This window comes from Coffea eugenioides, chromosome 2, assembly GCF_003713205.1.
Source record: "Coffea eugenioides isolate CCC68of chromosome 2, Ceug_1.0, whole genome shotgun sequence".
Taxonomy (NCBI): Eukaryota; Viridiplantae; Streptophyta; class Magnoliopsida; order Gentianales; family Rubiaceae; genus Coffea; species Coffea eugenioides.
This window is the reverse complement of record NC_040036.1, coordinates 18,956,277-18,983,279: the sequence shown is the minus strand read 5'-3', so window position 1 is coordinate 18,983,279 and position 27,003 is coordinate 18,956,277. Positions and strand designations below refer to the sequence as shown.

At 38.5% G+C, this 27,003-nt stretch overlaps 5 protein-coding genes across 9 annotated transcripts; 1 reads left to right on the top strand and 4 right to left on the bottom strand.

Annotated features, from left to right (window-relative positions):
* Positions 1–1,274: 1,274 nt before the first annotated feature.
* LOC113763654 (zinc finger CCCH domain-containing protein 15-like) lies at positions 1,275–2,809 on the bottom strand (the record flags this gene model as incomplete). Its single annotated transcript, XM_027307535.1, has 2 exons — positions 1,275–1,822; positions 2,252–2,809. Coding segments are annotated over 2 exons (843 nt in total), but the record flags the coding sequence as incomplete, so codon positions are not given.
* Positions 2,810–5,602: 2,793 nt separating this feature from the next.
* LOC113763389 lies at positions 5,603–6,315 on the bottom strand. Its single transcript, XM_027307174.1, has one exon. It carries the CDS (start codon positions 6,140–6,142, stop codon positions 5,741–5,743), a length of 402 nt encoding a protein of 133 aa, XP_027162975.1. The 5' UTR covers positions 6,143–6,315; the 3' UTR covers positions 5,603–5,740.
* A 6,061-nt stretch (positions 6,316–12,376) lies between these two features.
* On the bottom strand, positions 12,377–13,119 carry LOC113761595 (60S ribosomal protein L26-1-like). Its single transcript, XM_027304663.1, has one exon. The coding sequence runs from the start codon at positions 13,016–13,018 to the stop codon at positions 12,563–12,565; it is 456 nt and encodes a 151-aa protein (XP_027160464.1). The 5' UTR covers positions 13,019–13,119; the 3' UTR covers positions 12,377–12,562.
* Positions 13,120–14,051: 932 nt separating this feature from the next.
* Positions 14,052–19,085, bottom strand: LOC113762356 (lipid phosphate phosphatase 2-like). 4 transcript variants are annotated; one of them, XM_027305766.1, is made up of 9 exons: positions 18,987–19,085; positions 17,083–17,175; positions 15,839–16,063; positions 15,645–15,732; positions 15,434–15,543; positions 15,225–15,315; positions 14,774–14,962; positions 14,637–14,696; positions 14,052–14,424 (listed from the first exon to the last, which is right to left on the bottom strand). In XM_027305766.1, exons 3-9 carry the CDS (start codon positions 16,052–16,054, stop codon positions 14,231–14,233), a joined length of 948 nt encoding a protein of 315 aa, XP_027161567.1. In that variant the 5' UTR covers positions 16,055–16,063; positions 17,083–17,175; positions 18,987–19,085; the 3' UTR covers positions 14,052–14,230. The 4 variants fall into 4 exon arrangements, with proteins under 4 accessions (XP_027161567.1, XP_027161568.1, XP_027161569.1 ...); XM_027305767.1 differs by lacking the exon at positions 18,987–19,085 and having other exon boundaries at positions 15,839–16,060; positions 17,083–17,159; XM_027305768.1 differs by lacking the exon at positions 18,987–19,085 and having other exon boundaries at positions 15,839–16,091; positions 17,083–17,154.
* A 4,232-nt stretch (positions 19,086–23,317) lies between these two features.
* Positions 23,318–26,089, top strand: LOC113753730. Of its 2 annotated transcripts, XM_027297970.1 has the most exons (3): positions 23,318–24,162; positions 24,989–25,560; positions 25,680–25,763. In XM_027297970.1, exons 1-3 carry the CDS (start codon positions 23,375–23,377, stop codon positions 25,685–25,687), a joined length of 1,368 nt encoding a protein of 455 aa, XP_027153771.1. In that variant the 5' UTR covers positions 23,318–23,374; the 3' UTR covers positions 25,688–25,763. The 2 variants fall into 2 exon arrangements, with proteins under 2 accessions (XP_027153771.1, XP_027153763.1); XM_027297962.1 differs by having other exon boundaries at positions 24,989–26,089.
* Positions 26,090–27,003: the final 914 nt, after the last annotated feature.

The window sequence follows — 27,003 nt, the reverse complement described above, 5'->3', positions numbered from 1 at the left end:
TGATTCTCAATTTGTAAATATGATGTTGAATTTTTAATCTCTTTTTTTTTTGTTAATCCAACTTATAATTTTTTTTTCCTTAGAGTCACTTTTTTATTTTTATTTTTTTTTTGAAAATAGCCTCCTTATGATTTTTGGTCACATTGTATGGATTTTCAACCTAATTACGCCACTGTAAACATTTGCAGTCTGAATTCACTTTGTAAAATTTGCAGCCAATGCTTAAAATATGGACACACTGCACATAGTGTTGCATGGCTCCGATAGAAGCATATGTGTAACTTTCTTCTAGTCAATAAACTTTCAATAATTCAAATGCAAATTAGAAAAATTAAGGGAGACCGCTAATCAAGATTTTGTAAAACTTTCAAGCACGAATTATGCTATTTGCTTCTTTAGTGGATTTGTAATTAGGTGAACAATGGAGATTCAATGTTTGAGACCCTGGCTATTCTGATCAAAGGGGTTGGAGAGATTCATCAAGAAGGAATTCCCCCTTGCGGAACTATTATGGGCATGCAGCCAAGAAGGCACCGTGAACTTGAAGCTCAGGGGCAGGATTCAACAAACGGTGGTTGAGAAAGGAAATTTGGTAGAAAAAAGAATCATGTCCCTCTCAATTATCTTCGAATTTGAACTTGAATATATATATATATATATATGGGTAAAGCCAAATTAAAACTGTTAAATATCAAGCCTTTCATAATCTAACATTTTATTGTTTTTTTTGGTCCCAATCTATAAATTTGTGCGTTACGAAAGGAAAAGGAGTTGTTGATGTTGCAACCTTTTTGAGTGATTTCATTTATGTTTATGTACGAACATAAATGAAATCAAACTATCATTCCTCGCTACACAAAGCAAACCTCTCAATGTTTCATCTGAATGTTAATGTAGTTCACTGATCTTCAGTCCACTCACATGCAAAGAGAAACTTACAGAGATAGATGAGAAGCTAAATTGTCACGTATCAGATATTGCGTACTATGGTTACATTTGGGAACATGTGGAATAATGACATTATCAGATTCACATTCGGTGCATGGTCTTATGTATTTTCGTTACTGATTACTGAATAGCTAGCGACCATATGGCTTCCATTTTGCCGTTTACTTCAGCCTCAAAATGCTTTTTCGCTGCCAGCCAGGGCTTCCCAGTTGTCTGCAGCATCCACCTTATTAATTTGATCTCTTGACATGAAATAAAAACATTATTGCTTCTGCCATACAACTAAAATCTCCAACATAGGATAGAAAAACACGAAAATGCCAACAAATTAAGAACGCTCCTCTACAATATTGGACAGAATAAATCCAGAATTAAGGACCTGCAGAACCGCATGCTACTGTTGCGTACTAATACTTGCACAATATATAGTCCATCATGGAAACAATCAACACTTGAGCTATCAAGCAGCTAAGTACCAATAAGCAGTACATCTCAATGATCTATAAATGTGTAGAAATCAATGAATGAATCCTGTATCCGCTTTCAACTTAAGTGATCAGTCTGTATTAGCTAGAAGCAATAAAAGGTCTCAGGAAAGGGAGTGACGAAAATGGCATCGGTGACCATAGGGGCAGATATCCCCAGCAAGAACCATCCGGCAAACCTCAGTCTTGTAACGAGGGTGCCTTATCACCGGACGCAGCTCCATGATCCCATGTGCGAATCGACAGTTTCCAGCAAAAGGGCAACTTCCGGTCTCCTGCCACTTGTTACACAGCTCCGTCTTGGACATCCCTTGATTGTACACCTCGAACTGCGACGCCTCTTCCTCTCTCCCTCCCCCTGCTACGTACACCCTTTGCCTAGCCTTCTCCTATTGCAAATTAATTACTGTAATTTATAACCAAAGAGTGATATAATACAGAGTTTTTACTCTCTTATTGTTCCACCGTCTCTTGAGTTTCAAGTTAATGTATCTCAATTCTTACTAATTAAACAAGTACTTGATCTACGTACTATTAAACACGCACAAAAGTGTGGTGCATAAATTCTTAAAAGTAATTAATAAGCCTCCACTGAGTAATGCACATACCGGAAACTTGGATAGTTCGACTTAAGAGTTCTAATAGACTTCTATTATACGGTAACTAATTATCGCCACAAAAAAGTATTCTCATATAAAGGGGGCAATTTTTAAAAGACTACGGAAAACCTGACATTTTAAGCTAATCAGGACAGGACGTAATAAAACAACGACAATCGAATACGTAAAATAATCTTTTTTTATAAGAAATGTTCTAACCGAATCTGGTAAGGGTGGAGAGTTAACTCGGTTTGGACTCGAGGCCTGAGTCGTCGGAGCTTCATATTTTCCAGCAGATTCGGGTTTAAACTTGAGATAGCCGGCGGAGCGAATGGAAATGCTCTTAGGGAGGGAGACCCGTTCGGCGAGGTGCCGTCGTTGGAAGCGTTTTTGTTGGATGACATCGGGAGCCGGAGCGGGTGAGGCCTCGCGAGAGTATAAGCGCGGCGAGGGAGTAGCGTTTCCACTGATTCTGAGGCGGTTGAAGTCGGAGAGGAGGCAGTTGTGGATGGTGGCTCGGGAGAGGAGACTGAGGCGGTGAACTAAGTCGGCATTTGCGAGGCGGAGAGATTCGTTGTCTTGACCGAGAGCCTGCACTTCTTTGATGGATTCGCGGAGGTTGGCGAGGCAAAATGCATAGCGGTTGTAGAGCTGCTGGTACTCGAGGATGAGGCTGGAGTCAGAATGGCAGCGATCGGGGGTGACTACTTCGTCTGTCATGGTATCGTAGGAGGGAGGAAGAGCTCGAAAATTGAGAGATAAGTGCGGAGTACCGGTTTAACGGTGATGTGGTGGCGATGAAGGAGGAGGGCGTGTATTTGCTTGGCGGCGGTAGTGGTCAAGGTTCCGGTGAGGAGGATATGCTAATCTTTCACGAGTAGAGTAGCGTTGGGATTGGGCACGGGACGTACGGGAGAACACTATACAGCGTGAAGGAAGTAGTAATATGATCTGGGGTTATGAAGGAGTGAGAGGATGCAGCAATCACATCCATGGGTTTGGAAACTTCGGATTCATTTCATATGGTTGGTGAAATTCTCTGGACATTGCTTGGGTGGGAAGAATTTAAACCAAACAAAAAAACAAAAGTGAGGGAAGTAGTAGTTTGGCTGGCTGGCGGGCGGGGAAATTAGGTTCACAACACAAGGAGAACGACGAAGAGGGGACCGGTTGCTCACTCGCTGAGGTGGGTCCCCGACCGTTAAGGCCCCCTGATCCTCGTCCCTAAAGTCCTAACCATTTTTCTCACTAAAATAAAGAAGTTTCTCTTCTATCTACTGAGTTAACACTTAGTGCGCTTTCAGCCTCTTCTGACCATTTTTTTTTCCAAAAAAAAAATATATATATCTTTCAAAAGAAAAAAAAAATTTAAGTGGATTTGGATTATTTGATACAGTGTAACATTTGTCTGGAAATAGGCAATGAAGTGGATTACATCAGAATTCCGATTATGTGTTATGTGCGTTATGAATAATTGTTCGATATAGATTGCTTAAGATGAAAGAATGAGAAGGAGGAGGAGGGTGGTGTGATATGCAAGAATACACTACTATGTATGTCAGTGAAGTGGAATGATGATGATGAGTTGAGTTGGATTAAGAATAACTTAACTAATGGTTTCATGGGAAATAAGTAATTAATAAAGTCTCTCTAATCATTTCAGCAGAGAGGGATGTAGAGAGTCGTTGCTTCCTTATCACTTCTTTAACTAACTCACTCCCTCACTCGAGGCTAGGCTAGCTCTGCAGTCTTGTTCCACTGTTTACAATTTCATCCCATTGATCATAAGGCAACCAGTTTTGAAAACTTAATCGATGGGAGTCCTGTACACCAGCCTACTACCCTATCAATCATTCTTTTCAGCAACTTCTTCTTCATGGTGAGCATCCTTGGAAGTTCTCTACTACTGATCGATGATGGTTTATTCAAATTTCACCACTTGGTTACTACTTTATTCGATCATTTGTTAATTATTATGATATAGAAATTAGCATCGAGTTGGCGTCGCGGGGGTTTAGAAGCTGCAGACCGACACCGGGGGATAGAATCTGTTTGTACAGGAGGAGACCTCAGTGGAGGAAGGTGACTGAACACTATTCTAAGACGTGGGCTGCATCAGTCTGCTGTGCTTTGTCAGTCCTACACGTGGCTAAGTTACTGGTTTAGCCCAAAAAAATCCAAGAACGGCCCAATAGAAATTTTGGTCAAAATTGACATGATTATACTTGGATCTGTGCTGACACTAATTTAAGAGATATAGACATATTGGGGCTGTTTGGAATCTGAGTTTTTTGGGAGTTTTTTGGGAGTTTGTCTAAGTATTTCGATACCAGTCTGTGCCTTGATTATTAATAGGAGGGCTTTCATCTCGCGCCATCCTTAAAGATGTATATTTAACTTTTTTTGATGCTAAGAACGTCAAAATTTCTTTATTAGGTGGTCTTGCCCCTATAAATTAAAGAATAAATTTGTTTAATTGTTTTTTAATAGGTTGGACATTAAAAACAGTTGATAATCAAGCTTGACTCGATTGGTTAAGCAGCTTCAGCTGTCGCATAAACATTTAAACTGAAATAGTTTTCAGTAGGGCTGAACATACTCGAAAATAACAAGGAGTTGAGGATGTATAGGCGTCTTGAAGTTGTTAGGGGTTTGAACCTTACCTGCATTGAAAAAAATTCAAAAGAGATGCCAGGAATATCTCTTTGATCTAGTAGGTTTTTATACTTATTAGACCCTTATACATACTATCTTTAGGCTCCCTTCCCCTAGATTAGATTATAGAAATATTAAAAAAAAAAAAAAAAAAACTCTTGTCAAAGAAGCTGAACACTAGTGGTATTTATTAAGACCACAAGGACATGTCTGAAACTTGATACTATTAAAGAAACAAAAAAAAAAAAAGAATGTGTGGAGGAGAATTTACCCAATTTAGTTGTCTAACATATCTTTTCAAGCTAAGCAAAACCACAAATTAAATAGCTTTCATATAGGCATCTGGATATCGAGATAGTTGAAAGTAGTTGTACGTTGTATTCAAAGAGACGTTTGTGGTTTTCATTTACTATATAAATTATAACCCGTTTCCCCTTCTTAAAAGCTAGGCACGGTTCTCTTGTTTACTGGTTGCAACGTCTGAAAATTTCCTAAAGCGTTGGGCAGTAGCTAGAGCTTAATTAGAGCATTAAAATGGCGGTTAGATATTTGAAAACAAATACAGCAAAACTCACAAATAGAAAAGTGTTTTTTAAGAAAAATAAGAAAGAAAGAAGGAAAGAAGTTGGCCCAAATTGGTTCCACCTAATTACAAATTGCATGAAAATGAGACCCATAAAACAAAGCTCGGTATTAATTTTTCTTTTTTCTTATCCTAATTCCTATATATGCTTGCAATACCACTCACTATGGGAGGTTGTACAGTCGATTAATGTGACATTTCCTGACCAGGGTGATAATCAATCCCTTTCAAAGGAAGGACAACCATTCGGAGTTGGAATTACTGAAACGCTAAAATATTACATAGCAAAATGGAACAAGAAATCTCTGCAAAAATTATAACTCTGCTCATTAAAGAAAATAAACCTCATTGGTCTATATTAAAATTCACATTCAGACAATTCGTGCGCTTTGTACATGGAGAAGCTGAATATCAAATTTCACCCACGTTTAGGAAGACAAAATTAAAGATGAAAATCTGGGCCAGTAGCCCTACCTGGAATCCATCTCCATGGAAACCGCTAGAGATTTGTATATCTCATAAATAAGCCTATTTTCGAACTCACTATTTTTATAAGTTACAGGAACCGGGCGAGCCTCTGGGATCCTCTTTCCGGCAAAATCATTTCCACTGTTCATTGCCCCGACGTTGCCAGCCAATCTAAGCATCATGTTCATATAGGCGTTCTTGAACTTGGTCCAGAGCTTCAGCGGGGAAGCAAATTTGAGACGCAACTTTGGAATTGCTCTGATCTTCCATGCCCTCTTCTCTCCCTGCCCTCCAAACTTCACAATCTTTACATTCCTTCTCGATCCGTTTATTCGGTGATAGTTCTTTCTTCTTCTCCATTGCCTCTTCAGGCTTCCGTTAAATGGATTAGCAAGCAACTTCATCTTTTTCAGTTGTATGTGGAAACACCAGGGAAGGGAAGGTTTGATTGGTAACTGGGGGGCTTTTTTAATTATCGTAGGGATGGGAATGAAAGGCTGATAGTATTTATATGAAAGCAAAAGGAATCTTTTGAGTTGGCGAGGTCTGTTTCTTGGTAGCAAGCGGGGATGGTTTTCTTTTATTATGCGAGACGTCCTCCTGAGTCCTGCGCTCGGCAACCCGCTGAAAGTAGTTGGTAAGCGTAAGCGGCCGGTCAACAAAGTCGGTTTTAACATTTATTGGTTTTCTGAAGTTTTTTAAGCGCTTAAGATTATGGAGGTGCGTGTTTGTCTTATAAGTGCGGAGCATGGAATTCTTCATTTGACGCCCATTAAAAGTAAACCTTTGACGGAGATTATCAGGATCTTCTCTGCTTCAAACGGACGTAAAGACTGGAGACTGGGACTCACCTCAATAGCTGAAAAAAGCATTCGTTTCGATATGAGAATTTGACCTTCATAATTGCTTAGCTCATGATTCCTTTCATCATTAAAATTAAGTTAAAAAAATGATGATGAGATGCACTAAGAAATAGGCCATTCCTTTTTTACTTTTCTTTTTACCCTTTTGTGATATCATGCGCTGCGGAAAGAGATTATACCACTCCTACTACGTTACGAGTCTTGAGACAGTAACAGCATTAATCAGCACGTAATCCTGCGCCAAGAAAGAGTATGCCCTTCTTCTTTTATATATGTATATATAACACAGGAGGAGGTGTTTGTTCCCCTCCACTAATCAGACACGGTCTATATTTGCGGTTTCATTAGATACTAGTACTAGTTCATATGCTCCCAAGTATGTTCTAGTTCCAAATACAAAAATGAAAATTCTACTCCTCTCAATCAAATGCTACCATTAATTTCCAAAATATGAATAAATTATTACTTAAAAAACACAATCAGTTATCATGCATGGCCAATTCAAGGAGATCCCTGTATTTGGCGGCCGGATGCTTAAGAAAAATCTTGCTTACTCTTTTATTGTTGGACGGGAATAGAAGTATGTTTTCTACGAAACACTACTGATAATAGACAAATCAGCAGCAACGAAGAACATGGAGAACGACAAAAGAATTTTCGTCCTGTTTCTGAATGTGGCGTGTACTCGTAATTGTAAAAAAACAAGGGCCTGCAGTATACTTACTTAAGACGCATCTCTTCTTTTCTTGCTCTGTAATTTGAAATAGTCCATGCAATTGTTAATTAATCAAGAAAGCTCTGTTAACTCGAGATAACTACTGGAACAAGTCTCATCCGCGTTTCAGGCTCTTCTTGTTTAATTTTACCTGGGACTTTCTAACCAAAAAAAAACAAGGAGATAAGAATAATGCTCGGGTCGGTTTCTCGCCACCTTTAATAGATTACACGATATCTGATGGTAAAAACATGTTAGTTTTTGCTAATGATGGTATCGAGATCATGGTATCAAGAACAATCGATCGGCTGTCTTTTTTCTTTTCGTACGTGCAAACTCTCCTGCTGATTATGTAACATAATAGTATAACAATGCACTCAAGTTTAATTTTAAAAGCAAACTTTTGGAGATATTAAATGAAAGTTTTTACAAAGGAAGAAGATTTCATAATTACTCTTCGTTTTGGTTCAAGGGTAGATTTCAAGCGTTATAAGTAACTTACAAGGAGAAATAGGGAAATAGAGGAAGACTCGATCGGTAGTAGCAGTCGACATAGAGATTTCATAATTACTTGATTGATTAATGCCTTTCCTAATTAAATCAAGCCTTGGACCTTCGCATGGCGTATGGCTTGTAAAGTTCATCCAATTTGTTGACCAGTGAAACTTGGTTTGTTACTTTAATGTTAAAAAAACTGATAAATTAAGCACCAAATATTACTAAAGTCAGGCCTACGATAGTTTCAATGGAAGTCTGAAAAGACTTTCAACAACCTTCAAGAACACGCAAAAACCAACATGTGGTATGCAACTCAGATAAATTGTGTGGGACTCGAACCCTGGACAAGCCAGGAAGGTCGCCATACCATAAGGAGGGGGAGCGGACCGCTCGAGCTATCCCGTGGGGGCAGAAGACCAGCCACTTAAAGTGGCAGGTTTGTGGGAGGCAGGGGTTGAACCCCTGACCTCCAGCATCACCAAAGAAGTGATGACCACTAGACCAAATGGCCAGTGGCTTTATTTTTTATTTTTAGCTGGGATTATTCTTAATCATAAATTGTGTACTTGGGATCCGGTAGAATACGCGATTTCATTGGTGACTATAGAGGCCAATTTGAAGAACAAAATGGACCGCAGTCAACGTGATATTATTGAAATCAATTACTAAATTTTTTCCGGAAAAAAGAATTGAAATTTTAGATTAGCTGTCCAAATGAAACTATAGTCCTTAATAGTAAAGAATCAACTCCCTTAGGTAAATCGTCTATGATACTCGATATTGACCTGTGACTTGCAGCAAAATGAAGAGGACTCGTGGTATGAAGTCGTTCCACATTACTGAAATTAAATCAGTAATGCATACTACATTTTTTTTTTCAAAAAAAAATTTAACAGTAAAATGGTGAAATTTTAAAAAAAGTCGGAAAAGGAGATAGGCAATTAGAACACGTGACCTCTAAACCTTAAAGTTTCAACTTCGGCAACCGGACATCGAGATTTCTGTATAATAAAGTAGAAATATTACTACTGATGGCACGGTGGTGGCGTCATGTATGATGTTTAGCACATAAATCTTGTCTGAAATTTCATCATTTCATCATTACTGTGGTGGTGTCATGTATTATGTGTTACATAAATCTTGTTTGGAATTTCATAATTACACGTTTGTCTCGTTTCATTACTACTTTGTCAAACACTATACTATATCATATGTAATGAGGATTCGTTGTTGTTACTTGTTATGTACCATGCGAAACATGCAGCTAATAAATATTGAGGATAGAGCAGTAGAGATAGAGAAGAAAATGAGAAGGTTGGTTGCCGGTTGGGAGTAAATTGTTGAAATTTATTAGCCGCTACCAGCACAACGACTCAATGTCCCTCCCTGGCATGGTTTTCGTCATTTTTCGGCTGAGCTAGAGACTTTTCATCCGCTCCGATAATGACTCCGATAATAATAAGTTTTACTACCGCCCACCTGCAAAGAATACGCAACCCCGTTCTCACGCATTAATTTGTCACTAAATGTGGCAGGCCACTTCAAGTGACTACCGGACGTGCACTCACTTGAACGGATTGGTGGTTCAATCTTTTCTGATTTCTCTTCGAATCTCTTCAGGTCCCCTCCTCTATAATATGGAATGTACGTAGGTCTATCTATCGTATTTGGCAAAAAAAAAAAAAAAATTTCTCGCTCATTAATTTTGCGCCCAAGAACTGAAGACTAATTTCTTAGGACTTAGGAGTGTGGGTCGAATGCAGGCTTTATCCCGACCCAAAATGTTGAAGCCCAAAAATCTATTGCGGTGCAATTGTAGACAAACTTCCGAGCCCATTTTCACATTGACCTTTGTATTGTGGACCGAAAGAGGGAAAAAAAGAAATCAAAGTGACCTTACTTTCTTCGCATATTCTACCCAGCTTGAACCTCACCAGGAATGGATGGCGAAAAGCTCTTCTTCAATGGCTTACAAGAGGCAAACAGCAGTTCCTTCTGGAAAGTTAAGGGAATCGGTGGCAAAAGCGGAAAGCACGATGACAAGCGATTATCGATGACAGACTTCCTCCACGAAAGTGGGCGTCAGATAGAAGAAGCGTGGGAGGTGGGTCCAGTAGCTGGCTTTGGAGTCGGTTGTGGTGTTGGGGTGGGAATGGGAATGGTGGGAGGGGTGGGCGTTGGTAATGGTGGGTCGATGTGGAACTACCTCAGAACGGTGTTCGGGTTTGGAATTGGGTGCGGCGTTGGATTTGGTGTTGGGTATGGGCAAGGGATTGGATTTGGCCGCACACTGCAATCGCTAAGATCTCAGCTTTTCCAGCCTAAGAGGAAGTCCAAGAGACCAATCCTTGTTCTGATTTGATTTCCTGTATTGTCGCCTGGATTCTGTTTGTTTCTTGTTTCCTGTCAAGACAAGTAGAATTTGAACTTCTGCTGTTCTTTTGTTTGACAAAACATCAGTGTCGACGAACCCGGATGGTGTGATTTTGGCTAATAGCATTTTCTTTTTCCCCTTCCAATCTTGGGCATTTGTAGGCAGTTTTACTGCCGGAGTCTTGACTGTGGTGGTGGACGCACTTTAACTCATCATTTTATGACTATGAATGTACGGCTGAATCTGGATTGTAGACAACAACCCTTTCATGATAAAGTTACGTGAACACCAGCCTTTCTTTCTTGTTCTACGGCCATGACGTCCGGTCACGACTACAACAATCCTATTTGATGATCTTGAAAAACGAATTTAGCATATTCAGATGTGGATAAGGAGGCCTTCTAGGTAAAAGTTCAAACTTGCATTCGTCGATATTAAATGCATTCTAATTCCTTTGGCAACAAGCTCCAACTGATAAAATACTGGTGGCACGACTAAAGAGTTTGGCCATAATCACGTTAATCTCAAATTACCAAAACGAGCAGCAGTAATCAGGTAGTAATTGCTTGAGCACTCCACTCCATCTGATATTGACGTGTTATTTATCAGCCAAATCATCACATTAACAGAATAATTTGTGACCAAGTTAGAAGTAAACCAACTTCTGAATAAATTACTAGCTGACGAACTTCCATAGAACATCAAACTGCACCCCACCCCCGGGGGCGGGGGAATCAATCACTAGTTTCTTCAACATGTTACCACCAGTATATGATTGCTATGAAAAGGGGTCTCGTGGCCAGCTTGCAGAAAAATGTGGAAGTAAACACCATAACAGCCCGGTCGGCGGCCAATTCAGGCCCTAGAGACTCGTTATGCTGTCCCTCTGAAACAAGTGCCTTCAGCAACTAACTTTCCCAAGGACGACTCAAGAGTTCTTTTGTTCAGCCAGATAGACCAATGTGGCACTATCAGTATTTTTAATCAGTTCAATTATTTGCATGTACATTTAACTCTTCTACATCAAAAATCCTTTCCTTTCTTAAGGTCTAACAGCAACGGAAGCAGCCCCAACTCCTAATCCAAGTAAAACATCCTATAAAACGCTCTATCTAGAAGCTAAAAACTGCCACAACAAACACAACACAGAACATAGAATGGCTCTATCAGAAAGCCAATCCATCAAGCACACAAAATACATAAACATTTCAGCAAGCAACAAAAAACTGTTCCAATGCTAGAATTCTCATTGCAGAAGCCATTTAATACACTGCTGCAGACAGTGTGACCATCAATTCCAAGGAATAAAAGCTTTTGAAGATAGAAAAGAAGAACATAGAATGGATGAAGGTTGGCCTCTATATCCTGTCACTCACATTAAGACTGATGTGTAAACCCTGCAAACTACTGATGTTATGTAAACCAGAAACAACTACAAACCATCCTTCCCTTATAACAGAGTAAACTATTGAATCTAGCAAACTTAGCACTCAAATACCAGTCCGTCAAATCAAGATTTGAAGTAATATGTTTTCTAAAATCACAAAGCATCAACCACAAACAAAGCCAATTTCACAAAGTGTTTTCTTCAATGATCCATAATCAACATTCCTACACACACACATATATATATATGAGAAAAAGATACACCAACACACAGGATTTTGGGAGGATTATATAGTTCCTAAAGTCCACAAACAGGGAGGGCTAACAACAACACAAGGACGGTAGGAGATGTCCTCAATTAGTGGCAGCAAATCATGAGAAAACCTCAAGTTACAAAAGTTGCAGAAAAAGCTTCAATTCATAACACTCCAAAGAAACCTTAAACCTTGCAATACTGGCTAGTATGATTACATGTATTAATACAATGGTTGACACCAAACTAATTCACTGTACATATCGAACCCGTGAAATCTAGTAAAAGGCCAACAAAGTTTCTTTGTTCACCAAACATTTCAACTAGGTACCATACAATTATACTAGTAAAAATTCTCTTCCGTCTAAGCTACTCACAGATCTCCATTTCCACCCAACACCATTCAACATTCCTACAAATAATCTTACCTTCGCAACATACCTAAACAACTAGAAGTAAATGTGCAATTACTATCAAAAGCAACCTAAACAACTAGAAGTAAAGACTATGCAGCACGCAAGGCAAATTCTAATACTTGGGAAAGGGAAATTACGTTAATCGTGAAATACTCATTGTATCTTCTGGTTAAATCCTGCTATAGAAACGAAATAGTACAAAATTGAGAACAAACGCATCCCAATTTAATAAAAACACTCTTTCCATTGATGAAAGACAACAATGCTGAAAATACAAAATTCAAAAATTTAAGGCACCAAAAAAGAGAAACAATCCCTTTTAATCGATGTTTTGAAGAGAGGGTGCAGCAGCAGCAGCGACGTCATCCACAGTGAATTTCCCCTTAGCCTTATCAGCAGCCCTCCCCTTAGCTTTCCTGTCCAGCAAATCCTTACGGTCCTTATCCAGCTTAAGCTTGGTCACCACAACATTGGAGGGGTGGATTCCGACGTTGACCGTAGACCCGTTGACTTTCTCCCGGGTAATCCGCTCGATGTGGATGACCCATTTCTTTCTGTATACTTGGACGACTTTGCCCTCCCGGCCTTTATAGGTGCCACGGACGACATGGACTTCGTCGTCCTTGCGGACGGGGATGGAGCGGACGTTGTACTTGTTGCGGAGATCGGCTGAGAGAGCCGCGCTCATGATCACTCGGCGCACGCTTGAGGGAGCAGTGAAGTGGGCCTTCCGGCTCTTCCGGCGTGAGCTGGAGACTCTTGGGTTGTACTTCATTTCCGGCGGGGATGGCGGAAGTGATGGGGGGGTTGGGGAGATGGGGAGAAGGGCGTCGTACGAGGATGTGGGGATAGTTATGAGAAAAGCGGAAGCGGGGAAGCTGGGAAGGTAAAGGAGGGTTTAGGGTTTCTGAATGATTTGACGATAGTGGGCTTGAGACTGGATCGAAGGTCCAAGGACGAGTACTACAAGTTGCTAATTGCCAAAGGGGTATTTCCGAACTTTTAAGAAATGGAGAGTTTTTCAAATTTTGAAGGCTTGATGCTGGTACTTTCACCTTCAACTCGGTGTGGACTTGTTTTCTATTGATTATTTTAATCAATTATAGAATCTGATTCAATCTCAACTCTCCTTTGTGAAATTGTGAACTTGTTTTTGATTGATTATTTTAGCTAACTGATTCAACTTCAATAATTGTGAATTTGATCTCCATTAATTATTTTTAAGTCTGATTTTGAAATTTTATTTTAACTCTTATTTTACATAATCAGTTTTTGTGATATTTTCGATCGATTGCTTTTGTATTATTTTAATTATAAATTTCTTAATTACTAAAAAAAGTTAAAATTCATAATCATTTAAAGAGTAACTTTTGTTCATAATCATTTTATACAATATAAAGCAACCGAGAAAAAGACCGCATAGGTAACAACTTTGACGGACAACTCGTAGCAACTCAAAACGTACAACTTGCAAAGCGTCTCCAAATTAGCATTTTGATTGATGAACGAATACTCTGCCACCCACTACCAGGCTCCTGAAGCGCATCTACTGATCCCGTGAGATGCTCACCACTTCATGTTCCTCATGTCACGCAATGGTTGGAAACATATTTATATTGGGAATCATTAAAAAAAATCCAACCGTGAATTCAAGGTGGAAAACCAGTGGGCCAATGGCTCAGTGGCCACCAGGATTGGTGAGGGTTCAAACCTCACCAGCAGCGAAAAAAATCTAAGGGTTGTGCCATAGCACTCCCTTGGTTTAGTTGGGTCTGTATACCCACTAGCCCTTACAACAGCCTCCTTAGGCTCCCCTCCCCCTTAGATTAGGATAGAGTAAGTTATACAAATGTATCGTTGCTGACAAAAAAAAGAATTCAAGGTGGAAAGTGGGAAAATTTTTCCACACACACGACTGTATCAACTCCTCCAGCTTTAAAACCACTAAGCAACAAAAATTTCAACCTAATAACTACAGAGAAAATGCTCAAGTTTCTCTCCGACCAGATTCTAGATCTTCAACTGCTGTGCCAGGATCAGCAGTCGAAGACATTTCCATGGATGCATTGTTGCTTTCATTTTGGTGGTTTTCATCTTGAGCTTCTGCATTCAGAGCATTGGTTGGTTGCGTGCTGGCATGTATTTCCTCCAGAACCCTAAAGTAGGCGTACGTCCCCCAACCTACAGCAACAGATTAACAGGCGCTGGGGTAAATCTGCACTAAAGTCATCATATCGACGCCAATCTTCTTCAAAAACAGCCTAGTATACTACCCAAAAAAAAAAAGGCCGCCTCATACACGATCTGATTATTATATACATTGGAATCCCATTAACTTAACATGACAGTAAGGAGATCAGTTACCATCATTTGAAAAGGAAATAGCAGCTTACCGTCCACATGATATGGGGGTGGGAAGAACTGCAAGTAGCAGAACATGGCCACTATGAGACCTGTTAAAAACCACAGCCTTAGAAAGTACAGTGTCCAAGTTTTCTAATTAAAGACAAATATATCACGACAAACCAACCTATGAGACCTCCAGCAAACACATCCTGCCAGTGGTGCCTATAGTCATCTACCCTTGAAATGGCAACAAGAGATGCAACAAGCAGGGGAAGGAAAACAATGCAAAGCTTTGCAACGTGGCCTCTACGGTCAAATGCTTGAATTTTCCCAGACAAGTACAGTGATAAGAAACCCAGACCAGCAAATGACCCTACAGATGTCCCAAGTCACGACCGAGTCAACATAGACAACAACTTAAGAACACAGCTTGACCTCGTGTTGATTTCAAACCTCTCCTGCCCCTTCATAATATCTCACATAATTTGACGAACACATAAAGAACTCATTGCTTAGGATGATAAGAAAATCAAGCAAGGTAGATATGAGTTATAGACAGGCTATACACATGAACATGTTTTTGCTTGTTATTGTAGATTTACTTGCACAAACAAAAAAGATGGGATTATACTCACAAGAAGTATGCCCACTTGGAAAGCTTTTGCGTCCATCCTTAAGGATATCTTTCTGCCCGTGGCATTCTACATTTCCCCACTGATCATAAACCTAAAAGGCAACACAAATATCAAAATTACACTAATAAAAACTGTCTTTAAGAAATAACTGAATACCACTGGCTACTTCTCATTAAAGATATGGAAAACCAAGTCCAACAGCCGTGTACATCTTTTCCATCTGGAAAACAACGCCAAAAGAAGTCTGGTCGAGGGCGGCCAACGGCATCTTTTATGGCATCTGTTATGACTCCAGTTACCAGGACAGAGAATAAGAGCCCTGCATTTGCCAGCAACATAAGATGTAACAGTCTGGGAGGTAATTTCACCGGAATCAGAGTACTTTCCATTGTACAGCACAATGCTTAAAACATTCATTACCCAGAATGGCGTGATGAAGATCATAGACATCTGGTCTACGCAAATAGAAGAGTAGAAAGACGACCATTGGCAAGAGGATGGCATACACCTACTTGGTTTTAAAGGAAAATTGAAAGGATAATAAGACACATAACCAACTCATATACTCATAGACGGTAGTACAGATTCACTTAGATAATGATGACTGAACTTACTGGCACAGCCCATACAGGAACAGTGTTCTCTTTCATTGGATACTTGAGATCTGCCATCATATCTTTCCCAACATAGCGGTAAAACGGATTGATGACATTGAGAATAACTACTATTGCTGCAAGAAGCATCAGTATAAGCCAGTCATGCATATGTTTTCTTGCCAATGTAACCCCATGAGTTCTCACAGTATGTGTTCCAAGCTGGGCCTCTCTCATTCTACTCTGCTAAATATCAACACATGGGCACAGCAGACTAACAGAATTGTCAGATTATTCTGAAGGAATCCACAAAAGTGCACAAAGCAGCTAAGATTGATACTGGCTGAAAATTCACAGGAAAAATGATAAAATCACGAGAAAAAAAACTTATTGCAACCAAATACAAGATATATGATCCATTGATCTGATCTGACTAAGGTGAACCTAAAGGCCCAACAAAGATCATTTCCAAGCACAAGGAAAAATGGTTAAAGAATTCAACATGGTTAAGGGCTCGAAAAACAGCAAAATGAATAAAACATTGACATCAGAAATTATCTTTGCATCTGGTTAATGCTTCAAGCATGAAAGCAACCTTTTGGCACCACTATTTGCATTTAACCCAGAAGCTCGCTAATGCATAATCTAACTAACACTGATTTTTTAAATTGACTTTGTGAGCAGAAAAGAGAAGTTAGCTCTGAGTAATTCCAATTTTTATACAAGTACGGCTAGCAGGCAGCAATAGTATGATTGGTTAGCACACGGTTAAATGTTCTGGATCCTATCTTCCAACAAGGACTATGATCAGATTTCATTCTAACAACTTTCATCCAGGAACACACTTTAAGACTTTTGGGGGATGGAAAAACCATTCCTTAACTAGCAGTATTCTTAGACCTGATAAAAGTGGCCAACAAGACGAGTCAACCAAGAGAACAGTTGGTGAACCAGTCTAATCAAACCATTTTTTGAAGATCAAAGATTCTTGCTTGTTTAATTTAACACTCAACAAATTCATAAACTCCTTTATACTGGATATCGCATGTATATAGGGAATTTTTCTCAAGTCAATTTATTTTCATTCTCCAACTCCCAGATATACTTTTCCAACATTTTATATGCTTACAAAACACATCATTGTGTTCACTTCAATAAGCTCATAGCTCTTTTTTACCCCTAAAAAGTAATAAGCACGAAGTTAGAGAAGGGCATAACAAAGTAAAATTTGTGAATAGATTGAACAATTTATAAAGCAATTGTACCTGGTGGTTCTGGTATCTTATCAATGGCTGGTAGAGGTGTGAAAACCAGTCCCCTCTGAATGGAAAATTTCCCCACTCCAGTCTTAGAATGCCCTAGATAAATGGGAAATCAGTTAAGCACAGACACAGCATGATGGACTGAAAGTACTACAAGAATTTGTTGAGTCTATCTTACACAGCTAAATACATGAACCCTTGAAAGTTAAGACAATTGATTCTGAAGTCAAAAACAAGTCTCCCAGCATCCATACTAGCCAGGTATTTTAGTATAAGATACGAGGTGGTTGTTTGGTGAAACATGCAAATAGGTGCTAGCCTATCACCATCGTTCAAGATACAAGTCAGCATTCTACCATCTATGAAACTAAAACTGCATTCGATGCCAGAGGGGGCCATTATCTTGCACTTCCTGAAGGTTGGCTCTCCATATTGTTGCATTGAGGCCGGTAACCTCGTATCATTAGGCATCAATTGACTAGCTATTTCATGTACATTGTACATCCAACATAGATACCTTGAGACATGTAATACCATCACTATGTTTACAGTACAGGGCAACAATATTCTTGAGTCTTGACATAGGGATCCTTCCTCTCCCCATTACCCAGCTGGGTTGCTGTACCATATTGCCCTCCATCCCTGCCCCGCCATCTAAAGAACATCTCTCTCCCCCCACCGCCTTATATAAGTACCTAAATAATAACCTGTCTCCTCCACCTATAACGACCATGAGATTCTCATGTAATTATGTGATACTAATGAATGTCGGAAACAACAAAGATTGGACTGTTCTAGAAATCACAAGTCCGAGGTTGGTAATCATAAAATAATTCTACATTTATACATTTGTAAAACCTGAAAACCTCAACAATCTGCAGTCTCTTATGCATAACTTGCAAATGAGAGACGCATTAGATAAAGAGATACATATAATCTGACTTCAACTAGTGATGAATTAGCGTGTTATGGAATTTCTGGGCCTTGTATGGATGGGTTAACCTTTTCGTATCAATGGTATCAGAGCCAGACAAATAACCCCAACGTCCCAGGTTCGAGTCTCGCGGGACTCTGCCTCGAAGAAGGGGGAGCCCCGAATTACCAGGCCAACGGGGACGTCGGCCTCTAAGGAGGGGTGCTTGTTATGGAATTTCTGGGCCTTGTATGGATGGGTTAACCTTTTCGTATCATAGCGTTGGAAATAAGAATGTAATGATAACTCAGTAAAACGCTAATCTTTCCCTAGCTTTACCATTCAGCTATTAAAAAGGTCATGCAATATCCATAACTTATAAAAGAGAACAATCTCGGTAAATATCTTTCTGACGGCACACAAGACAATGCCCTGTAATTAATGACCAGAGAAAGAAGAAAAAGAACAATTAAAGAAAATTAAGTATGCATAAGACAACCAATTTCACAATCTGCAACACCTCCACTTGCAAAGAGATAAAGGGTCAAGGGAAGACAGTAGAATTATGAGCTCAAATCCAACTGAAAGAAACATGTGCTGTTCTGAAAACACCAACCTGAGTATGAAAAACAGCTCTGAAATTGTCGACACACAAAAGGGATCTCAAATCCCACAAACCCATGTGACTTTCTAAATGTATGACACTCAAAAAGACACTAATCAAGCTAAAATTATCACTAAATATCTGAGAAATAAGCGCATCCTATTTCAGATATCATTCAACAAACATTTAAGCAAAAATACCAATTTATTAAATAGGATTCCACGTGTATTTTTTAATGTGCCAATGCTGTATACAGTGGTCCAGTAGATTAGCGATCCCTTATCCAGGGTACGGTTGAAATAAAGTATTTAGTCCACTATCAATAATGGGCAAGAGAACAAAGTTATGTCAACCTGAAAGACTGATTAAAAGGTAGCAAACTCGTCTGACCTTTTCTATAAAAAAAAGTTTAATGTTGTCTCGGCCACAATATTTGACGGTGACAGCAAAACCAAAATATCTGGCAAAGTCACCAATGATGCCCCGACCCTTCTAACCTTCTTCTTCAAAGAAGTTTCTATGGCCACTGAGGACGGCCTTAAAACGGCAAGGTGTTTATTTGTATTCTGAAATTTGCGTATCTTTACTTTTGTAGGTTTAATGCATAGGCGATAATGGGAAGGCGAATAAGGGGCCGCCATAGAGAAGAAGCAGGAGCTGTGCGTTGTTAAGAGAGGAAACTGCCACGTCTTTGAGTTGGGGAATGGAAAAGGTCTTTCGCGAAAAGGCAAAACCAAAAACAAAAGTAAAAGGAATGACAAGTTGACAACACCAATTTGGGATAATTTCACAAATCTCCCCTGAGGTTTGCCTTAATATCACTTAGCGCCCTTATAGTTTCAAAAAATCTCTCAAGACAGGTTTGTGTGCTAAAAAGTCAATTTTTTGAGATAGTAAATTATTTGAAATAATTTTGTGAAAAAATACTGTTGCACTTTTTTGATGTGATATATGTGGAATAAAAAAATGATTGAAAAATGTGTTGATGATACAAGTTAGTCAATATGTGTAAATAAGATAGAAATAATGTGTAATCTAAACACACTCATTTAATGAATGTGGAAACCAAAAAACAATCTACCATAATACTAGTACTGAGTGTGTTTAGATAGGCATTTTGTTCAAAAAATTATTTACTTACAACATGATCACATTTTTCAACACATCTTTCTATCTTTTTATCACTTTTTATCTCGCATACATCATATCATAAAAAGTACTACAATAATTATTTTAAATAATATGCTATTTAAATAATGAGTGTTTGTAGAAGCAATCTTGTAAAAGGAATGAAAATCTTCCAAGTAATGAGATTATGGCATTGGGATTACTTGGATCAATTTGGAGTGGTGCATAGCCCTACAATGTTTTATTCAAAATACTCTCAATTTGGGCTGCAACTTTTTACAAGGGCGATATTCTAAGGGTCATAAAAAATGGACATACCTTTTTTTTTTAAAAAAAAAAAAGGACGAAAAGGGGATGTACTTAAGAAATAATCATTGGGAAATTCTATTTCCATTAAAAATTGGGATAATTTTAGTAACCTTTCCTAAAGTTTCTAAGTATTTCAGTTAGTTCTCTTCAAGTTTCAAAAATTATACTTACTTTGTTTGAGATATTTTGGTAACCAAACCTTAAATTATGGTAAAAAATAATTAATACCCTAAAGTGCACTTATCTTATAAAATTTATTTTATTCGTCTAAACAATTATAAAGTAATGCAGTATCATTATATAATATGAATGAGTGCCAAGTTTTTTAAGTCAATATTTATTATTTGATAATTAATTGTAACAATAAATCTATCGCTATAATAGGCTACTTTTTATAACGTTTTTATCGGAGATATAGATTCTTTTTAAAATTGAAAAGAAAGCATTATCTTGATTTTTTTAAAGGTTGTGAACCAGTTATGTGGTAGAACTACCACAGTTCGGTTGCGATTTTGGCCTATTTGTTTTTAGGTTATTGTCAAAATTTTTTAAATTTGATACCTAGAAAAAAAAAGCTACAAAAAATTTAGATTACATTAAAGGTTATCAAAAAATTTTACCAGTTTGACGTTTGATCAACATAGAGGTTTGGTGTAATATTAATAGTTCTTCAGATTTTATGATGAAATATAAAGAGAAATGAATAAACAGGAAAAAGGGAAAAAAATATAAAAATCCATCTTTTATATAAGCATGGCAAACAAGAGAATTTTATTAGAATGTCGATGTTAGTAGTATCATTTAAAATCGGCAAAGGATGCACATGTAATTTAAAAAAACCTAAAAAAAAAAATACCTTATGAGAGGTTTCTGAAATTATCCTTTAAAAGTATAAGAAACCTGATGAATGGAATTCTACACTATCTGTAGTGCACTTACCAGGAATTTAGGAATCTTGTGTTGCACTGCTTGTAAATGTCCATGTCATTGCAATGAAAAACTAGCGCATATGATAACTTTTTCATTGGATTAGTGGAAAATCACATATCATTGAAACATTATTATTATTCACGCTAATATAATATTTGACTGTGGAAATTACCAAGGATGCACCGCATTTGGAGATCTTGTACTTTTTTTTTTTTTTTCCGTTTTTCCGTTTTTTCTTTTTGGTTTAGTCCAAAACTTAACAAAAATTGGGTCGACAAATGTCAGGTCATTCAATTGTCCAAGAATTTGAGGCGCAAATTGCTACGAAGGTAATAGAATGGGGCCAGAAGTAGAGAATTTTCCAGTTTTCCTCGTTGCAATATCGTACAACTTGCCGTTACTTGTGAGGTGTCAATGAGAGAGTGGTCAATGGAAGCTTGCTAGATTTCCCCTGAATATTCATCTTCCCGAGATTACACGTCAAACCGTGTCACCATGACTACCTGCTCTACGACCTGTGGCTGTACCTTTCTTTCATTCTTTATTTATTTTTATTTTTTGACCTTACCGAGTGGGTTTGCTTTGGTAAAGCCTAAAGGCTGCGAGCTGTATCCTTTCCTGGTAAGTAATCATCCGTGGTTGTTAATCTTTGTTTAATTACTGGTCATCTGTGGATAATCTCTTTTTAATTACTCAGGGAAGAAAATGCCCTATTACATCATCATACACTCGCATCTTCCATTATTCAATCCCTCTCGAGATAGACATTTTGATCTATTCTAACCCCATAACTTGTTACCCTTCAGGATCGTTTCATTTGAAAACTACATCTGACTAAAGATGCCATCGCGCGTAGGTGATTGGCGTTCAACTTAGAAGAGATAGGCACATGACACGAAAGTTTTCATTATTCATGTGCATGTTACTTCAAATCTTCTCATTTCATATGTTTTCTTGTTGACTGACTTTCCTCGGTTTTCTCTCATGCTGTGTGCAAATGTCAAGTCAAAACTCAAGATGCCCTTGCTTATTTAGGCACTTACGGTGGAAGCAAGTTAATCTACATACATCAAAACTTAATCCAAATTAGTCAAATTAAGAACTTGTTTGGCCTGCTATTTAAAAGTTAACGCATTTTTTAATTACTTCACATACATCATATTATAAAAGATTACTTTAGTAACTCTTTTTTTTTTTTTCCCAAAAACTCTATTAAAAATACAATCCAAACAAAATTTAAAAGTTTTGAATAAAGTTTTGTTTTATATCGGAATTACTTAAAACTCTTTGACTTAAGTATAGAGTAATTTGAGGAACTACAATGATACATTGAAAAAGAAAAAATTTTATGTTATGCTTGATGCAAGAAGGAGATAATTTCAAGATGAAAGCCGTCTTAATAAGCCCCATTGGGTTTGTTTGGATAGGGTATTATTTGAAATATTATTTGGAATAATTACTGTAGCATTTTTTATGATGTGATGTATGTGAGATAAAAAGGTGATTGAGAATATAAAAAGGTGGATTGGAAAATGTGTTTATGATGCAAGCGAAATATTATTTGGGATAAATTTTGGAACAATGAATATGTTTGGATAGTAAATTATTTGAAATAATTTTTTGAAACAATACGTTAAAAGAACATATGGGAACTTTAGACTCCATTTTTTTAGATAAGCATGTAATTGTAATATGTTTGAAAGAACGCCTCCTTTTAAAAAAAAAAAGTGAACCTCATAATTTCGTATAATTTGAAAAGAATGGCCGTAAAAGCCAATAAAGGGAACAAATTGCACAAGTCATTATTGCTTTTTCACCACTTCCACAAAGAGTATGCTACAAATAAGGTCAAGGATTTTTATGCTCTGTGATTCCACTTAATACAAGCATAGTAAGATAGAAGAATTTTTGGACATAAGAATCATACCGATTCACTAATTCACGGAGATAGCCCACGTCATAAATGCAACAATACTAATCTACCATGACAGCTTCTTCCGCAAGTGTTTGAACAATAAGGAAAAACCTCTTTTGATAATAACTTTAAATGAGAAAGGGACTAATTTTCATAGAGAAAACATTAGAAATTACTTTTAAAAAAATTAGAAACCCGATTTAATTTTTTTGCTTCTTGAAAAAGGAACGATTTGCACAAAAAAAAAAAGGAAGAAAGAAACAAAAAATTGCGAAAATCACGGGATTATAATACTGTGTTGATTATTTATATGTAAATTACGACATTTCACTAACCTGCGACCATAAGATTAAGGTCTTACCATAATTAACTGTCATTACAAGAAATCCCAAACCCCCTATAAAACCTTCTCCATCACTCCGCTCGAAACTCCCCGGCCATCAAACCGCCCCAAACGCTCCCACGCAAAGCCCAAAGGTCTCCACCGAACCAACCGATGGACCCACCACCTCCGCCACCGTCATCTACCGCCACAGACTCTCTCCCCACCACCCCACCCAAAATCCGACTTATGTGCAGCTATGGTGGCCACATAGTTCCCCGTCCACAAAACAAGTCCCTCTTTTACGCCGGCGGAGAAACCCGAATAGTCGCTCTGGACCGCCGCACGGTCTGCTCATCCATTTCCGCCCTCACCACCCACCTCTCCCGGACCCTCTTCGGCAACCGCCCGTTTCATCTGAAGTACCAGCTCCCAAACGAGGACCTCGATTCACTCATCTCCGTCACCACTGATGACGACCTCCAGAATATGCTGGAAGAGCACGACCGCATCTCCGCCGTTACGTCCCCTACACCATCCCGCGTCAGATTATTTATCTTCCCCATAAAGCCAGAGTCTCTGGGTTCAGCGCTTCTTGATCCGAAAGCTGACTCGTGGTTTTCTGATGCTCTGAATAACACGGGGATTGTTCAGAGGGGTCAGTCTGTTGATGCTGCTGGATTGGGTCAGGGACTAATGGGTTTGGATATTTTGGGTAGATCGGATTGTAATGCGGCCTTGGAGAATCCAGCTGAAAGCATGAGTAATAATGGTGCTGAGGCTAAGGAAATCAGTGGGGCTGTGCCGGAATCGTTGGTATTAGAGACTAGCTCGTCCTTTGGGTCAACTAGTTCTTCAATTTCAATGTCAAATGCGCCGGCTGTTGGGATCCATTGTGAGGACGGGAGCGTCAGTTTGTTCGAGAGGAAGCTCAGAGTACCATCCTCAGCCTCAATTGAAAGGTAATAGTGTGTTTCCGTTCGTGTGTTTTTTTTTTTCTTTTTTTATTTCAAAATTCTTTTGTGGACCTGATACTTAAGAATCCAAAATAAGGAAAAGTTAAATGAGTTAGCTTTTGCTTTCTATGTGATCTTCAATTTTAATTTCCGAGTAACTGATGATAGGAAAAATAGGTGCATACTGAAGTTTTTTTGACGACTTAGAATTTGATGAGGAGATTTGGGTAAGGCTCGAGTTTTATTCAAAGTAAATGATGCGCATCCTTGAAATATTGAAGAGCAATTGTTGATCTGTTTTGATATTTTTTAGCATACTGATTGATTCCAAAATTGCCCACGAGGACTACATTAGAGGTAAAAAGATCTGAATGTTGCTTGGGTACCTGGTATTGTATTCAGAGAAAAGGAGATAGTGATCTTGATTTTTAAGAGAATGTCAGCCAGACCACTGGTAGCGAATCATGGCATCTCTAGAATGTCTTGTGGATTTTTATGTTTCAGTTGTACCAAAACATTTAATTATTGCGTCAGAATGGCAATCAGGCTTCCTACTGTTTATTGGAGCAAGAGGCAAATAAGTCCTCAGAAAATGTAAATGATTTGCTGCTAAATTTATTTGTACTCTGTTATCAAGAACTTTAACAAGTTGAAAGTTCCAAGAAGGGAAAAACTTGAAGCCAAGGTATTGTTTCTCTACTTGATTTTGCCAACAACCTTTCCCTGGTGTACTCAGTTAAGCTAGTCGCCAAGTGCAAATATTTTATGTGCACTGCATTGTTCGTATCTCATATCGGATTATAATCATGGAAATGTTACTGAATTTTGCCAGTGATACTAGTGTTGGAAGTGCTGGTATCCAACCAAAAGCGGGGATACACCAAGAGCCATATGTTCAAGTTGCTTCGGGAGTGTCCTCATACTCAGTAGAAACAGAAAATTATCCTCCTGACCCTCAATCTGTGATCCAAATGCAGAAAAATGTTCAGCTGGCTGGTTACCAATTATCTCAGCAATCAGAAGGGAAGCACCACCAGTATGAAGTCCAGTACGTTCAAGGAGATATGCGCTACATGCCTCAGTATCAAGCTGGCCCATCACCACTTCAGTCTTACTATCCATTATATCAAATGCCTATGCTCCAGCAGCTGCATAGTTCTTATGCAGTAAACCAACCCTATCCAATTTACCTGGTGCCTCTGAGGCCAAATCAGAATTATGGGGTGTCGGTGGAGAATACAAATGTTGCCTCAAGTCGGCCACCATTACATCCACAAGCTGTCATGATCCCTCCAGTGACTTATAAAGAGGCCACAACTGGTCAACCAGTGCCTGAATCAGCTTTAAAGTTTTATCAGACTGTTCCGCAAGCCACACCTGCAGTCAGTGCACCTACTACACAAGGTAAGCAGCAATTTATGGAGCTTCCTGAGCTGCAGCATCCTTCGCAAACAGTTGTCAGCGCTCCAGTGGCAACCTCTAATTATGCTAACGAATTTGATGATGATGTTGCATACACTCAGATATATAAAACGCAGCCATCAGGTTCTGCCTTGCCGTTGCCATACCAAACGTTGATGAAGGGAGTAAATTTGATGACGTCAGAGTCATCATCAACACAGGAAAACATGGGCATCAAGCATCAGACGCCGTCACATCCTCAATGAGGCTCTCGTCTTAGAACAGGAAAATTTTGATAGGGGGTAAATTTTCATATCAGGTATAGTCTTTCATTGTGATTGGTTTTGGGGTTAGAATAAACCGTATTTTGTGTCATTTGTTGATTGTTTATTTATTTATTTTCCGCAGACTGCTTTTTTTTTTTTTGGGTGGCTGTATTATCTGTTAATGGATTTCAAGTTATGAGTGTGGGAAAATCTGTAAAAACTAGAGTTTTTTTCTTGCCAATTGCGATCTGAAACTAGAGTTTTTTTCTTGCATCTATTTTAGATGCATACATTAGTCTCTTTTTCACTAGCTTTACTATGGCTTTTCATAGCTTCTTTTTGGTGACGCTAATGGCAATGTTGGACTCATCCCAGTCACATTCAGAATAATCTGTTCTCGCTACTCTATTATTACCAATACCAAAATATCTTTGATACCGGCCTTGAAGGAGTAGGCGTCGGAGCTCCGTCAGCTATTTCATTCTTGTTATTTACTTCGGTCTTCACATCTATTTTTAATCATTTAAAAATGAACGTCTTAGCTAACTGTCCCATTTGAAGGAAAAGTAGATTATTGCTGTAACACGTTATGGACATCAAAATGCTTATCCTTGGCAAAGTTCGAAGTCTCTGCAACTTGCGGGTTGATCAGGATATTGTTCTCTACTACTCTCTTTTTAGTGAGAGCAGCCAATATGTTTTAACAGAAAGATTTTTGTTGCAATTGGAATGATGAATTTACACAATCGACTTGTACTTTCTCGGGTACGGTGGAAATGAACGCAAAAAATTGCCAACATACTGTTGGTCGTTGGAATTCTCAGATTCCAGGGGCTAGGTTCCTCTGACTTTTAAGAAGCAACTGACTAAGAATCTCAAGCGCAATAGTAGCAGGTCAACCCGTCGAGCGAGGGACTGTCCTGTTCCCTCTTCAAACTAGTAGCATTTCGTGGAGCTTTACAAGAAAACGAGTTTACAGGCTCTTTAGCCGCTATCTTTTACCAATTTCGAAGTTTGTATCATTTGGTAATATTATATAATGGTGCTTGTTTTTGATGGGATCTCAAGTTCATATTCGAAAAATTTGGTGGATATACGTAATGCATTCTAAAAGATAATGCTGGCTGGGAATTCGAATTGCTCATGCCACAGTATGGTTTCCTCGATGATTTTCAGACAC

Excerpts from the sequence above, each read along its gene's own strand:
- LOC113763389 (XM_027307174.1), bottom strand. The coding sequence starts at position 6,142 with ATGAAGTTGCTTGCTAATCCATTTAACGGAAGCCTGAAGAGGCAATGG.
- LOC113761595 (XM_027304663.1), bottom strand. The coding sequence starts at position 13,018 with ATGAAGTACAACCCAAGAGTCTCCAGCTCACGCCGGAAGAGCCGGAAG.
- LOC113762356 (XM_027305766.1), bottom strand. The coding sequence starts at position 16,054 with ATGAGAGAGGCCCAGCTTGGAACACATACTGTGAGAACTCATGGGGTT. Across the intron at positions 15,316-15,433 it reads GTTTTCCAGATGGAAAAGAT|GTTTATGATCAGTGGGGAAA; the intron begins GTACACGGCTGT and ends GTTGCCTTTTAG. Across the intron at positions 14,963-15,224 it reads TCCAAGTGGGCATACTTCTT|GGTCATTTGCTGGTCTGGGT; the intron begins GTGAGTATAATC and ends GGACATCTGTAG.
- LOC113753730 (XM_027297962.1), top strand. The coding sequence starts at position 23,375 with ATGGACCCACCACCTCCGCCACCGTCATCTACCGCCACAGACTCTCTC. Across the intron at positions 24,163-24,988 it reads TCCTCAGCCTCAATTGAAAG|TGATACTAGTGTTGGAAGTG; the intron begins GTAATAGTGTGT and ends GAATTTTGCCAG.